The following is a 15,927-nucleotide window of genomic DNA, read 5'->3' as shown; positions in this document are numbered from 1 at the left end:
ACCCATTTCTGCAAGCATCTTTAGTCTTTACATTACACCACGTCGCCGCCTCGGTTTAGCTTTCGAAATGCTGATTACTAAGAGGCTACAGTATCTCGGACATGTGATGCGGGGCGAGAAGTATGGCATCCTGCGTCTCATAATGCAAATAATGATAGATGGCAGAAGAAGCATCGGAAGAAGACGAATTTCATGGCAAGAACCTGAGAGAATGGTTTGGATGCAGCTCAAAACAACTATTTAGATCTACTGCCTCAAAAATTAAAATAGCTATGATGATTGCTAACCTCCGTAGCGGAGATGGCACCTGAAGAAGAAGAACAGGCTAATCGACAGAGAATTAGTGTTGTTTTGTGTTGCCGACATCCAGATATTTCACTTAGTTTACTAGTTTGGTTATACTTTTATTCTGTACCAAAAGTAATGAGTATTTCTAACAACGAGGAATCGGTACTTTGGGTATTGGACAAATACCTGTTACAAAGTACCGGCTATTTTTTTTACATCACTCGATAGCATAGTCAGTGAAATACAGCTTGGTTTAGACTTGTCCAATCTCCCTCTTGATTAACAAATTGTTCCCTCAATTCTTTTGATAAGTATTTCATATTATCTTCCAACTGAAAACGGTCATTCCATTTTCTTCATATTATTGTTTTGCAATTATTCTCAAATTTGACATGTTAAATTTTCGATTTAATCATCTTGTGAATTTTCCTTAAGCCAATTTTACAAATTTTACGCGAATTTTAATTTCTACACGATGAAAACTTTTTGAACTAATTGGTAGCAAGCAACATTTGATTGGAAATTTAATTGCGAATAGTTTTATTTTTATCATACGAGTATATAAAATAATTTCCACGATATTCATCAGGCTAACAGGTTGAAAAATATGGGTCAGTAACATCGACTAAATCTTTTCCTGTTTCATCTAAAGCAAACTCAAATGCTAGTTGTGTGTGTATGCGTAGAGAAAGAATTTTAAACCAAATTCTAAACATTCTTTTGTAAGCATTTTGATATTAAATATCAAAGAGCAAAAAGTCGCTTTAGTCATCCTCATAATTTATAAATCATAAATTTCGAGAACAAGTTTACAGTTTAGTCCATGGTTCTTTACCCTTGCGTAATTAATACCTGGCGAGATAAAACACATACTTTTTATCTAGCATCATTGTCTTCCATATTAAATTTAATCCTATTAAATTTTAATGGACTCACACCCTTATTAACGATAAATACATTTTGTGGCCATGTCTTAGCTAGCAGCTCTTATGACATGCGCTGTCCGGCTCACAGTAGCAGCCCCTTTTTAATTACATTTTACAAAAATGTTACCATCCTTTACGATCCGAAATTTATGATTCATTGATACTCAACACGTTATATATTTTACTAATTTCTTACGAGCAAAATATGGCATTATTGAAGATATTCTAATATAATATTCTAAATATATTTCTAAAGTTTTACTTACCACAACGTCGGGTCTCTTTTCGCATCTGAGGAACCGTTGGATTCGTAAGGCAGGTCAAGTTGTGAAAACAAAGGAAACAAAACTTGGATTCCCCCAACTGAATTTAACGTACTGTGGATGGAGTGAGTTATCACGGCTTTAACATCCTGCAAAAAATACAAAAACCAAAGGTAAATTAGGAAGACGAAGATAAATTAACGGTCGAAACCATTACCTAAATTACGAAGAGTTTCAAATGCAATATAGTGTTCATATTGTTATAACATCGTAGAATGTTCTCAGATAGGATATCCTATACGCTATAGCGTATATTATTACGTAATAAACTGGATAGTCAAAATAAATGAGAAACGTACAGTCTTGTAACCTGTTTCGACCACTACAGTTTTCTGGTCATCATTTAGTCAGTGGTAAAGTACAATCTTTAGAATCTTTAGACTGATTCCAATACAGGGCCAGGTCATTAAGATGGCGTGTTTCAAATGCTCATTTATGCTAAAGTTTTGGCCATGGATGTTCCGCTTATTATTCATCGATCCTTTTACCCCCTTTTTAGGTCGATGTAATAAGATGTAAGATATAATAAGCTGAACACCCACAGACAAAACTTCAGCATACATGAGCATTTGAAACACGCCATCTTAACAACAGACTTTGTACCGGAATAATTCTAAAGATTGTACTTTACCGGTGACTTGATGATGACCAGAAAACTGTTGTGGTCGAAACCGTTCGTCGCTAACCATTTAATGACAAATTAGTCCATTAATTTGTAATCTCACATTATTCTTAATTTCCTGAATTTGTATAGTTTCACCGTATATAATTGTGAAACATATCGATTAGTAGCTTAATTACGGTTTGTTCAACTTCCTGCAAACTATCCTCTTCTTCTTCTTCTTCTTCAGCCTTAAGTAATCCAAATTTGGACATAGACCTCCCCCAAATCAATCCAGTGTTTTAAATTTTGCGCCACTTGCTTTCAGTTGTGTCCTCCGATCTTCTTAATGTCATCAGTCCATCTCATTTGTGGTCTTCCTCTGCTTCTCTTTCCTAACCATGATCTCCATTGTTGTATTTCGTGGTTCCATCTTTTATCCTTCAGTCGGGCATTGTGTCCTGCGAAGTTCCATTTTAATTTGGCAGCATGTTCTCCTGAGTCTTTTACTTTGGTTTTGCTTCTAATCCATTTGTTTATTTTTTTGTCTATAAGTCTCACCCCGAGCATTGATCTTACCATCGCTCTTTGTGCCTTTACTATTTTATCCATATTAGACTTGGTCAGTGTCCACGTCTGTGAATAATACGTGATTATAGGGAGAATACACTGATCGTAAATTCTGGTTTTCAAATATTGTTCTTTTGTAGTATTACAATTTTTGTAGTATTGCGCTTTTCAAGATTCAACTCAGTTTTCCAAATTCTGCTCACGCTAACCTTATTCTTCTGGTAATTTCGGCAGTTTGATTTTATTTGTTACGTCGTTTAACGTTATTTCTCTAATGTTCGGTGTATTTGTCATTATTTTTCTTTTTTCCAAGTTCATCTTAAGACCAAGCTTGAAATAGTTGCGTCATCATGGTCTGTAGTTCTTCGAAACTTGTAGCGAATATTACAATGTCATCAGCGTATCTCAACTGACTCAGTTTACTTCTATTAACATATATTCCTTTATGAACACGTCTTCCGGTCCAAGTGTGAATAGCTTTGGTGAAATAACATCTCCCTGACGAATTCCTCAGTTGATTGGTATAGCTTTGGTTTTTGCATCTATTTGTATTTTCACTGTAGCTTTATTGTAAATATTATGTATGCGCATTCTGTATCGGAAGTCTATCCTGTAGTTGTTCATTCTATTGCCCAAAGTTCTATGGAGCCGAATGCCTTTTCATAATCAACGGAGCCAATGTATAAGTTCAAGTGATATTCATTGGCTTGCTCTATTAGCGTTCTGACTGTAAGAAGATGATCCGCTGTACTGTAACCTTTTATGAATTCTGCCTGCTCTACCGGTTGATAGCTATCGAGCTTCGACGTTAACCTGTTAGTTATTACCCTCATAAACAGTTTGTACATTTGGTACAGCAGGGAGATTGGGCTATAGTTCTTCAGATCTCCCCTGTCTCCTTTTTTGAAGAAAAGTATTGTCAAACTTTCATTCCATGCATCAGGGACTTCTCTTCTGTGAATATATTCGTTGAAGAAATTTTTTTTTCAACTTTTCGAGAATAATTTCACTCCCTTCCTTCAACATTTCTATAAGTATTCCATCTGGGCCCGGAGCCTTATTGTTCTTTAATTGTGCCATAGCTTGTTTTATCTCAAAGGACTCTATGTTAGGGAGTATTTCTGAGTTGACATTCGTTATCTTTATCTTAAGATCTTCCTTTGCAGTGTTATCTGGGTTCTTGTTAGAGGAATATAAATCACGTAAAATGTTTGAGCAACTTTTAGGATTTAGTTCTTTTCTCTTATTTCTTTTCCATCTTTATCCTTCAATAAGATTATTATAGGCTTTCCTAAGTTTGATCTTAAGCATTTCAGGCCTCGGTTATTTTCTATTATTTTTTCTACCTTGTTTTCATTGTAGATCCTTAAATCTTCCTTTACTCCCTTCTTTATTTGTTTATTCAATCCTTTCAAACCATCGGTGTTTCGATTTCCTTCGCTTAGAAATGTGCGTCTATTTTCCATCAACCGTTTTGTTTCATTACTTATTCTGTCTTTTTTATTTTTCGTTTTCTTTGCAACAGTCAGTCCTGCTTTCAAGAGCTTTAGTTGCATTTCTTTATTAATTGTGTTCACGTAGAAATATTCTTGTTGATAATGTTCTACAAATTCTTTTCTTAAGACTTCTCTGTACTCATCTCCCTTCTGTCGCATTTTAGTTTGATCTATCTGATTACAATAATTATGTGGTCTGTTTCTACTGGTTTTCGTCTGTTGTAACAAGAATCCTTGCTCTTAAAAGGCAATGATCGCTGCCGGTTGTGAATCGATCAAGAGCAGTTATATCTTAAAAAATGTCTTTATTCCCACACAAGAAGTAATCGATTTCGTTTTTCGTCTTTTTATCAGGAGATATCCACGTCCATTTTCGGTTTGCTGGTTTCTAGAAAGTGTGTGTTTATGGCATATAAGTTTTGTTGTTCTAAGAAGTTATATAATTTTTGTCCTCTTTCATTTCGTGTGCCATAACCATGCATCCCTATTTTAGTTTCAGTATTTTCTTCTTTTTTACCTAATTTTGCGTTGAAATCTCCCATAATGATGGTATACTTTGTATCATTTTCTTCTAATGCTGTTATCAAATCTTCGTACAACATTTCAACTACTTCTTCCTGATGTGTTGTTGTGGGAGCATACACTTGTATAATCTTGATCTTGGTGTATAACCTTGATCCTGCAAACTACAAATTGCCTAATAATCCTGCAATTATTTCCTCGGTTCAAATTATATTTGCCCGCTTTCAAAAGCAAAAGTTTGAATTATATTTGCCCGCTTTCAAATGTAAAAGGTTTTTGTTCTATGCAGAGGGCAATACACTTATCAATATACTTATAATCGTAGCATTTTAGTGAGATTGTAAATTCACTAAGTACATAAATAGATTGTGAGTACGTCTGTCATTTATTTCTACTACCAAGTTTAAAATGGACATACACGAGCAACCAATTCGTTATTTATTACGTAATAATTTATAATACATTCTCAAAAAGAAAACTATAACACCCGTCCATCATCGTCTATACGATAAGTACTTAACCTCACAAGTCTATGGCGCCACTATCGCAAGAGAAATTTACTTATTTCATTTATTTAGATTTTTCATAGAAATTTACATTTTTTAATTTTATCATGTAGTACATTCTCATAAACAGCTAATGTCAAAATTTCAGCCAAATCGGACTCGTAGTTTTGTCTTGACTGCGTAAAGAAGCGGTGTTCGCGGATTTTGAAAAAATGGAAAAAGAGCAATATCGGTCAACTGAACAGTTCCTTTATATTTTCTTCTTTAGCCGTCAATCTTTGCGGCTTCAATAACGATATTGCCTTATCCCGGAGCTTTATTTCTTTTCATTTAGGAAACGAGGAAATAATAAGAGGAATAGGCGTCACACATGTCATAGAGTGCACAGCATGGCTGAAGTGAAACTGGGCGGATCATATGGCCAGAATGAATGACGGGTGTTGGACACAAAAAATTACAGTGTGGAGACAACGAGCAGACAGAAGAAGCGGAGGTATACGAAGAACAGACGATGATGAAAGATTTTGCAAGAAATTGCAATTTTACAATAAATTCGGAAGACATGGTTTTGAAAATTTCAAAAATGGCTTCATGTAATCAAGTATAACTTGTAAAATAATAATTTGATTAATCTCAAGTTTTGGCAGGTGGCATTTGAAGGTTGTTACTAAATTATACACAATTGTTGTCAGTGGCGCCATCTATATATCAAGCTATGGAGTTATTAGGTAAAGCATTAAATTATTCGTCATATTACCGTTTTCTAACTAAGTTTTAAAAAAATGTATACAGTATAATTTTTTTATATATCAAACAGATTAATTAAAATAAATTTTTTTCCTAAATTGAAAAAGTTCATGTTTTGAACTAGGCCATCGTATTTTTTTATTTCGATTCACCACCTTGAGAATCCCATTCGAAATAATCTATTGACGTAGAATCAAGACATGTCTTTATTGAATATCTGCTGAATTTAATTTTCATGCTTTTCCTTTTTACCAGTTTCGCGAAATCTAATTTGTTTCAAAAAGAGAGCTTTATGTTAGTAATATAAAGCTTCGGTGACAAGTAAGGATTAAGGTTCGTTTTAAAAGCATGACACTACAAAAGAGTCTCAAAGCAAATTGAAGTCAACAAGATAACTTTGTATTGCTCCTCCTAGGTAACGAAATTAACTTTTTTAATTGAAATTAGGATTACCTTTTCAGAATGGCGCTCGAATGGAAAATATCGGAAATTGAATATATCGTTTAACATGATTATGTATTTTATATTATTAAGGTATGAGTATTAATCGATAATAATGTGGTTAAATAAGTTTTCTTCTACCAAAAGCATTTTATTTTTAAATATAATATCCCACACGCTTAACATACTTCACCATCATATGCAGAGTCAGTTGTTAATATGACATTGGCCATTAAATCCATTATGGTACAGAATATCCAAAAACCTTATTTAGAAAAAATAAAAATATTATTTTCCTGACTTGGATAAAATGCCGAATTCTACAGGGTTTTTGGCTCATAACTTTTGAGTCATATCAGTCTCATGGCGAATTCTCCACCCATTATCCTTGTTCACGGAGAATTTTTTTTATTATAACGAATAAATTAACAATTTCTGGCGTGATGTGCTCCACTCCAGTGAGAGTATCACGTGTCCATGTTACTGGTCTGTTGGCCAACGTCGCTTTGGACTTCTGATAACTTGAAGTTGAGGTATTGAGGAAATTAGTGGATTGAAGTGTGTGTTCACTTTTTGAATGTATTGTGATTTATTTTGCTGAATTACATCGTTTACTGTTGAGATCCCCATAGATTCTTTGGTTGGTTACATACCAGGGTGCATTAACAATTGCTCTTAAGATTATTGATTGGCATCTTTCCATTATAGCAACATTGGATTGATTACTACAGCCCCACAGCTCTATGCCATATTGGTTTAATAACTGTTTTATAAATTAAAATTTTATTATTTATTGACAGCTTAGAGTTTTTTCCAATTAGCCAATTGGTCTTTTTGTCTTAGTTATATTTGTTTTCTTTTTTTGCTGATGTGTTCCTTCCAACACAACGTTTGGTCCAGCTGTAGCCCAAGGTATTTAGTTGTTTTCGACCTGGGTATTTCCACATTGTTGATATACAGTGTAGCTAAAAGTTTATGGTCGGTATAGACCTTATGTGAGATGGAGTGAGATTTTAAACACCTGTTTAAAAAGAGATATGTATATTAGGTCCGCCCTTTATATCGTCGAAAATGCATTAGTGGACATAATAAAAGAGGGGAAGTTCAATGTTGCTAAATTTATTGGTTTTAGTTGACCTGTTGTGTTTTTATCATTTGAACAATGTTTTAAGATAATTAAATTTGGACGAACTGATTTAAATGGCAGCTTACTGTTTTTTATTAAGAATATGCCACAATTTTACTTTACAATAAGTTTAATTTACCATTTTGATTTCCAGTTTGGAAATCGTTTTATATAAATAAAATTTATTAATGTTTTGTATTTTAAGTACGATTTCCAAATTGGAAACCTTAACATAAAATAAGCTTATTTTAAAGTCACATTGTGTCTTATTCCCAATAAAAATAATAAACTGCATTATGACGCCACAATAAAAAAGCTTCATACAAAATTACTTGGCAACGTTGCGTCGTCAAAGTAACGACACTTTGATTTTAATACTGTGGTAACGAACAGAACAGAACTAGTTTGGTATGCAATGCGTATTGAATGGGTGAATGGGTTGGTCTTTCATAAAGCATAATAAATAAAGATAGTACTAGTAAAGCATTAGGAAGGAGTAGGTGTATTATATTAAATTTAAACTGGACGAAAAATTATGTCTTTTAATTAAAAATAAGATATTATTTGGTATTTTCCAAATAATATCTTTGAAACCATATTTTCGTTTAGATTTTTTGGAGGTAGTAGGTGTGAAAATTAAAATTAGTTCTATAAAAATAAAACAAAAAAAGATAAAATTAGTATAAAAGTATAAAATTTGTTCTATAAAAATGAAATCAAATAAAAAATAATTCCAACACTACTGTTTAAATTAAAAATAATTACAAACAATTAGAAATTCTAAACCAAATTCTTAGGTAATTAAATTAAATGTTAAATGACACGTTCAGCAAAAATTAACGCTAAATAGTCTCTAACGGCTTTTGCATTATGCGCAGGATAGCCGTCTTGTTGAAACCAAATTTCGTTGAAGTTAATTTGAAGAAGTTGAAGTGCAGGAATAATTTAATTTTGCAGTAATTGGAGATATTTGACTGCGTTTAAATTGCCTTTAATGAAAAAAGGACCAATAATATAGTCTAGGAAAATTCCAGTCCAAACATTCAACTTTTGTGGATACTGCGTACGCACAGACACACTCAAATGTTTATTCTCTTGAGACCAATAACGTACAACGGATGGATTATCTTGTGAATTGTGAAGGAAGACTCATCTGTAAACAAAATATTTTTCAAAAAATTATTATTTGCATGGCATCTCTCCATCATTATTTCACAAAATTGCATCCGTTTAAATTGATCATCAGGAAATATTTCTTGAGTTGTCTGTACTTTATAACAATGGTAGTTGTTTCTTTTCAAAATATTTCTCACTGTTTTTGCATTCAAATCAACTTCATCGGCAATTTGTTTACTTGAACACGGCGTCGCTTCAGTCAATGCACAAACTTGAATTTCTCTAATTTCTCGTTCTTGAGAAATTTTCTTTTCGCGAGGTTGATCTGATGGGCAGCATTTTTTACATCTGCCATTAGTACAGCCAGCCTTTTCAAATTGATGAATAATGGCCAATACAGTGTTTTCTATAGGCATTGGCCTATTTTCAAAATCCATAATAAATAAATTAATAGTTTCTTATTCTCATTTTATTATTTGTACCCGTTCTTCTGTTGTATAAACAGTCGGCATATCAAATTTTTATCTTTACACTTACGCGGTTACCTCCAAAATGAAATAAATAGCATAGTGTTCATCCTGCCTCTTACGCAGTTTACCATTGAAGAGAAAGGACGATCGCGATGTTGCCAAAATTATCTTATTTTATTGGAAATTAGGTTACAATTTCGTCAAATAAAAATGCGAATCTGTAAATTTCTCATGGATTTAAGAAATTTTCTACCAGTATTTGTGTTAATTAGTGTTTCATTTTTAATATCATCATCCAGTTTTGAATGGCAATATAACCACGCCACTGATCTCCAATTTTTTGAATCAATTCAATGTTTTAATTCAAATATGTAATAAGGCAACCCTGCCGCTGTTTCTTACCTATAAGCTGGATCGGAAGTAATCGTCTGGCGTTCACTAATGGGCATGCATAAGGAATGTGGAGGGGAGACCAAGGGGAAAATGATTGTTATCTTTGCCTATTCGCTGAAAATATGATTTTATATATGTGTTAGATATCCTGTTAACTTCTACTATACCGACAATAAACTTTTACCTACACCGTGTATGGGTGGTGGTGTTTCTCGTCGTAAAGTAAAAGTTATGTGAGTGACTTGCTTTCGTTTATTGTTATTTTCCATTGTTCCAGCCAGTTTTCGAGCTCATACAAGTAGTCTTGGAGTTTTTGTGTAGCTATGTTGATGTGTTTACGATTTGTGAGTGCTACTGTGTCATCTGCAAATGTGCCAATGGTTAAGTTATTTGAAGTTGGTAGATCAGATGTATACAATAAAGATAATAGAAGTCCCAGAACGCCGTCTTGTGGAATTCCCGTCTTAATGGGATGCATTTTGAATATTTCTCCATTTACTTTTGTTCTGAGCTGTCGGTTTTCCAAGTATAATGTAACTATTCGAAAGAATGGTGGTATTATTTGTTTAATTTTATAAGGAAGTCCTTTCTGCAAAACTTATCAAAAGCTTCAAAACTTATTTGGTATCCAAACTTATTTGGTATTCAGTCTGCGCCAGTAGAGTTTGGATCTATTCTTTTTATTAAATAGTAGTTTCTCTAGTAATTTAGACATTATCGACAACATACTAATAGCTCGATAAGATAAGACTTCACTGAAATCCTTTCCTGGTATTGGGAATAAAAGTATTTCTGCATTTTTTAGATTGTTAGGCCAATAAGTACAGCTTAATATTACGTTAAATATATATATATATATATATATATATATATATATATATATATATATATATATATATATATATATATATATATATGTATATATATATATATATGTAAGAATTAATATAACCTTTTTGAGCAATTCTTTTAGCATTTTTGGTGTTATTAGATCAATTCTTGGTGACTTTTTAATATTTAGTCTCAAGATTTCTTTTTTAAGTCCATTTGGCGTTGTTAGTCTTATTGGCTTTACTGACGGTTGTTCTGAATTTATATAATTAATAATTTCTTGATCTTCTTGATTGTCGTGTGGTTGGAATACTGTTGCTAAATGTTCATCAAATGATTTTGATTTTTCTTTATCGTTTCTTGCCCACCGGTTCTGTGTGTCTGTGGTTTTTCGTACTCGTGGTGATATTGTATTAGGTTTTAAGCATAATTTGATTGGTTTCCATATTGAACGGTCATATCTATTAAGTTGTGTTACGTATTTTTTGACTGACTCTTCCCTTGTAATTTTTGGTTATTTTTAATTTATTCATTTGTGTTTTACAAGCGATTGTAAAACGTTTTATCTGCTGGATTCTAACTTCATTGCCATTTAGCTCTTGCTCTTCTTTTTTCGGCAATAAGCTTTTTTATTCTATCCCCTATTTTATTTTTGTCTGCATCGTTCGGTGTTGCTTCTTTTGCAGCGTTTTGCAATAATGTCATAAGGCTATTTGTAGCTGCTTTTATTTCTAAAGTGCTTTTTAGTCTTAGGTTTAATTTAATGTTTTCATCCACGATTTTTCGGTAAATTTTTCAATCTAATCTAGGTCCATGCAGTTTTGGAGTGGGATGTTTGTTAATTACGCAGGTGCTAATTTTTGCAATAATTGGTGAATGATCTCATGATAGGTCATAACTTGGAATTATGTCCCAAAAGGTGTTAGATATTCCATAGATATATTTATGATGCAGAAATCTAAGAGGCCTGGTCATTTTTTAGGGTCCGTTGGCCAGTACGTTGGGGTTCCTGTTAATAAAAAGGAGTATTTATTTTCTTGCATTAAACTATAGAGCTATCTCCCCTTTGTTATTATTAGCCTTGATCCCCAATAAGTGTGTCTACTATTAAAGTCACCAGCTACGATACATTTTGGGCTTAGCGTATTGAAGTAAAATCCGAAATCTGTTCTTTTAATATTATGTTTTGGAGGACAATATACAGCTGCGATTGTTATTCCGTAAGGTAATGAGCGCAATTTAATTACTGTAGCTTGGATACAGTCTTTTACATAACTTTGCACCATGAAATGTTTAATTGATTGTTTGATTAAGCTTGCTGTACCTCCATGTGCAATCTTGTCTGGGTTGTTAATATGGTATGTTAGATAATGCGGTATTTTAAAATAGATTTGTCTGTAAAATGTGTCTCACTTATTACTAATATATCTATTAGATTTTATTGTAGAAATATTATTACCTCGTCCTTATAATTTAGCGGGCCATTGACGTTCCATTCAGCTATTCGTAGAAAGAATTTTATTTACGTACGAGTTTGCTTAGCATGTTTATTAACCTGCCGTTTTGTTGCAAGATTTGATTAAACATGGCTTTGAATTCTTCTAAAAACTTCATAAGAATAGAGTTTGAATCTTGGTTGTCTGAAGTAGCAGCAGCAGGAGGTTGTCTATTATTTGATACATTAGCATAGCTTACATTTGGTCTTACTCTATTAGGTATAAAGTTTCTGGTTGCGTGCTTGCGACATATTTTGGTGGTGATTAAACGTAGTTTGTGCGTTATTTTTATTTCTATTTAAATTACGGTAATACTCGCATCCTTTATAATTAGCTGGGTGATCTCCTCCACATAAAGGACATCATGTAGATGGTGTGTTCTTGTTCTTTTTACAGCTTTCTGTACTGTGCTCTCTCCACATTTCACGCATACGTATGGTCTATTGCAATATGTTTTGAATGACCATATAATTGGCATCTCATCCATTGGATAATATTTTTGATTCTTATAAGTGGTTCAATTTGTATACTGCAGTGTTGTAATTTCTGAATTCTATAAATATCTTGGTTATTGTCTGATGGTTCAAGGTCAACAAAGAATATATTTACGGGCTCTTTTGTAATCCTATGTTTAGCATTAATGATGTTTCTTACCTTTTGACATAGTTTTGTCAGTTCTTCTTTGATATCTTCTGTTGCATGTGAATGGTGAAGATACTTAATTACTTCCTTTGGTTGATTTGTGTGATGAATAATGTTGTTCTCTCTCATATATCTTGATAACTATCTGCATATTTCTGGGATGCTACAATTTATTTTGACTGTATTATTTGCTATCGTCCTGGTTTCGTAATGTTCAGCTTCAGCTATTTCTGTAAATCGTTTGCTCACTTCTAGAAAGTCGCTTACACCGTAAACAAATGTTGGTGGTGGTTTATATTTCTAGGCGCTGTTTCATTTTGATTGGTTTTATTTTCTTGGATATCCGTTAGGGTATTATATATGTTTGATAGTGTAATGGTATGATCTTTGTCTGTTTCCACATTTGATCCGATTTTCCTGCGTTTGGTAGTTTTAACTACTTGCCATGAGGTTTTTGTGACATATTCGCAGTTTCTGGTTCGTCATTTCTTGCTGATGACAGTCTGTAGTATTGGTGGCTATTTCTATTTGGGTGAAAGATATTGTGGGTTGGTTTATTCGCATATTGTGCATACCTAGTGTTTGTGAGGAGATTTGTGGATAACCCTGTATTTGTTCATTTGTGATTGACCCTGTGTGTTTGGAATCTGCATTAGTTGGCAAAAATTTATTTGGTTTGGGGGATAATGGATTGGCATTGGCTGGCTGTTTACATTTTGCATTTGTTGGCTAACTAAATAGTTGTAAAATTCTGGCCCGTTACCAGTTGGAAACATTATAAATAAATTAGTTAATTTACGAGATCCCAGAGGACCCTTTGGCGTGTTCATTTATATTTCCAAACTTCGAAAAAACTTTATCAATTTCTCTTTCCACTGCTTGACAAGCTTCCATGTTTGCTTTTGCTTTAGGTTTGTTTAGTGTTAGTGTTAATTAAATTATTTAATTGTTTTTAAATTTACAAAGATTTGATGAGTTTATAGTTTTCTAAGTCTATTTGATAAGAAAACATTTAAATTGTCCGCTCGGTTTGGAGTCAGGATATGATCTACGGAGAATTTGTAACAACAATAAGAAGTGGGCATTGTATAAGTTGTTATTGTTTATGTTGTTTCCCAAACAGCTGACAAATAACTTTCTAACAAACTAAGTCTAAGTCTAACAAACAAATAATGGAATTAGTTATCCAAAGTCACCTATCCTAACTGGTCAAAAGTAGCCATAATCAAGTGTCAATCATGAATTCTGGAATGTCTCGTGGCCTCGAGAGCTTTGTTTCACTTAATCACTTAGTCACATTACACTATAATAGTAGAGTATACTTCTGCTAATAACATTATAATAATTCATTAGATCTAGTTTATACAATAGGTTTTGATTCACATTAACAATGGCTTGTGTATAAAAAAACAAAAATACCTCGGCGATGTCTACATACTTCGATAAGTATAACTACGTTTGCATAAAACCTTTAGTTACCAGTAATTTTTTTCTCCTTTTTTTGGTAGAAAAATTTTTACTACTCTACAAACAATTTCTACATTTATTTCGGTATATAAAACATAATCGGCAACAATCTAGAAAACCAAACGACAAGTTGTATAGAATTTTATTACTTACTTGCAACATGAGGGCATGTGGTGTATGTACGAAGTAGGATATATTTCCCCTGGGGGCCGATTGTAGACAGAGCTGAGTGTCAGTTGCCACAGGGTTGTACATGAAGACGATCGCACTTGACAGCTTCCCGTCATATAGAACCTGTATATAAATTATTACATTAGAAAATAATTCCGAAATGCACTTTTCGTACGAGGAGAAGCCGTTTCAATACATTTACGGAATAATATGTTCGTTGTGTATTTCAGTAAAGATAATACGAGGGTAAGCCCATAATTCTTAGGAAAAAGTATACCTGTAACAAGTATTTTATAAATATATGTTGTAGTGTATTGCCAAAAGTTTGTCTAATCTTTAAGAGATTTGTTAATATTATTCAAAGTAATACTACTTATAAGGTACTGAAGTAGACGGCGAAATTACTCAAATCTTGCGCCAAATAAGCTCCCGTACAAAATTATGGTATAATCTATTAAACTTCAGGAATAATTTGTACGGGGTATGATTGATAATTGAATTTTGTTCAAATGAACGGCAAGTATCGAGCACATATAATTAATTAAATCTTGCCCAAGTACTTTCGCTTCCTAGAGCATCTTCAGGGGCATCTGAAATAAGCCGAGAAACGTTTTTTTAACTGAAGAAAATAAATTAACTTCGATAAAAAACTCGAAGTTGATGGTTGATAAAAGTTTTATGTGATATAACGTTTTAGACTTACTTGGCAATTTTGGCCAATCTAACAATCTGTTGAGAATGTCATAAACATAAAATTGTACATTACACTACACTACAGAAGGACAAACAGTTTAAAATTTTTTTAAAAGGCGAAGCTACATTATGGTTGACATCAGGAGAGAGAATGGCTCCTGGTCTTAACGGAAATGTTAAGGTGACATGTGACATATGACAGCTTGGATGGGCAGTCCATATCATGGTTATGTGATCTGTACATTTCAAAATTCTATGAAACTAAGCATTGACCAAAGGTCCAACTGACACTACTAGGAAATCAACTGATGAAATATGAAATTATATAGAATATTTTAAGTAGATTGTATAATCCAGATCTCACACTCAAACCTGTTTATAATAATTAGGGTGTTAGTTTGAGGGCAACTAAAGTGGACGTAAAGTATGAATGCAAGAAATAGACTAAACAATCTATTAGAAACTGAGTGGTTGACTACAATAAAAGGGTCTACCAACCACTATCAATAATGTAGAAAAGAAGAAATCTAACTATGAAATTAAAATACTAAAATTAAAAATCAAAATTGAAAGCAGAGTGTATAAATGGGGTATAATCCAAGCAGTTCAGTTATTTCCACAGTCAACGGGAGAACCATAAAATTAAAATGTCAAAGCATTACTCAAGACCAACTGACCAACAGTGGGAGATGTTGAAATGTACAACTGTGGAGATGGTATATCTAAGTTACGCTGAGATATGGAGAGTGTAATCAACGCCAATTATAGATCAATTGAACCTGAGCAAGCTAGTTGTGTAAATCATTGAAGAATAAAATACTAATTAATATATAGTAGAATATATAGAATAAATAGTAGAATAAATAGTATAGATTTTTGTCAAAATGAACATTTTGCAATAATGAACACAATGTTCCAACTACCCGATAGAAGATTGTACACTTGGAGATCTCCTGCAGACAACAAAGACCGCATAGTCAGAAATCAAATAGACTATATATTAATCAAAGATAGATACAAAAACTCAATTAAAGCAGTAAAAGCATACCCAGGAGCAGATGTCAACTATGACCATAACCCGCTGATAGCTAGAATCCACGTG

General features: G+C 33.0%; 1 protein-coding gene across 10 annotated transcripts in view; it reads right to left on the bottom strand.

The window, feature by feature from the left end:
• Positions 1-15,927, bottom strand: part of rg (A kinase anchor protein rugose) — a 742,603-nt gene that overhangs the window by 539,980 nt on the left and 186,696 nt on the right. For all 10 annotated transcript variants that reach the window (XM_072537071.1, XM_072537077.1, XM_072537078.1 and 7 more), the window contains exons 10-11: positions 14,115-14,255; positions 1,481-1,626 (exon numbers count right to left, since the gene is read on the bottom strand). In XM_072537071.1, coding sequence (XP_072393172.1) covers positions 1,481-1,626; positions 14,115-14,255 — 287 coding nt within the window. The remainder of the gene's footprint in view (positions 1-1,480; positions 1,627-14,114; positions 14,256-15,927) is intronic.

This window comes from Diabrotica undecimpunctata, chromosome 7, assembly GCF_040954645.1.
Source record: "Diabrotica undecimpunctata isolate CICGRU chromosome 7, icDiaUnde3, whole genome shotgun sequence".
In the NCBI taxonomy this organism is placed as follows: domain Eukaryota; kingdom Metazoa; phylum Arthropoda; class Insecta; order Coleoptera; family Chrysomelidae; genus Diabrotica; species Diabrotica undecimpunctata.
This window is presented reverse-complemented; position numbering and strand designations above follow the sequence as displayed.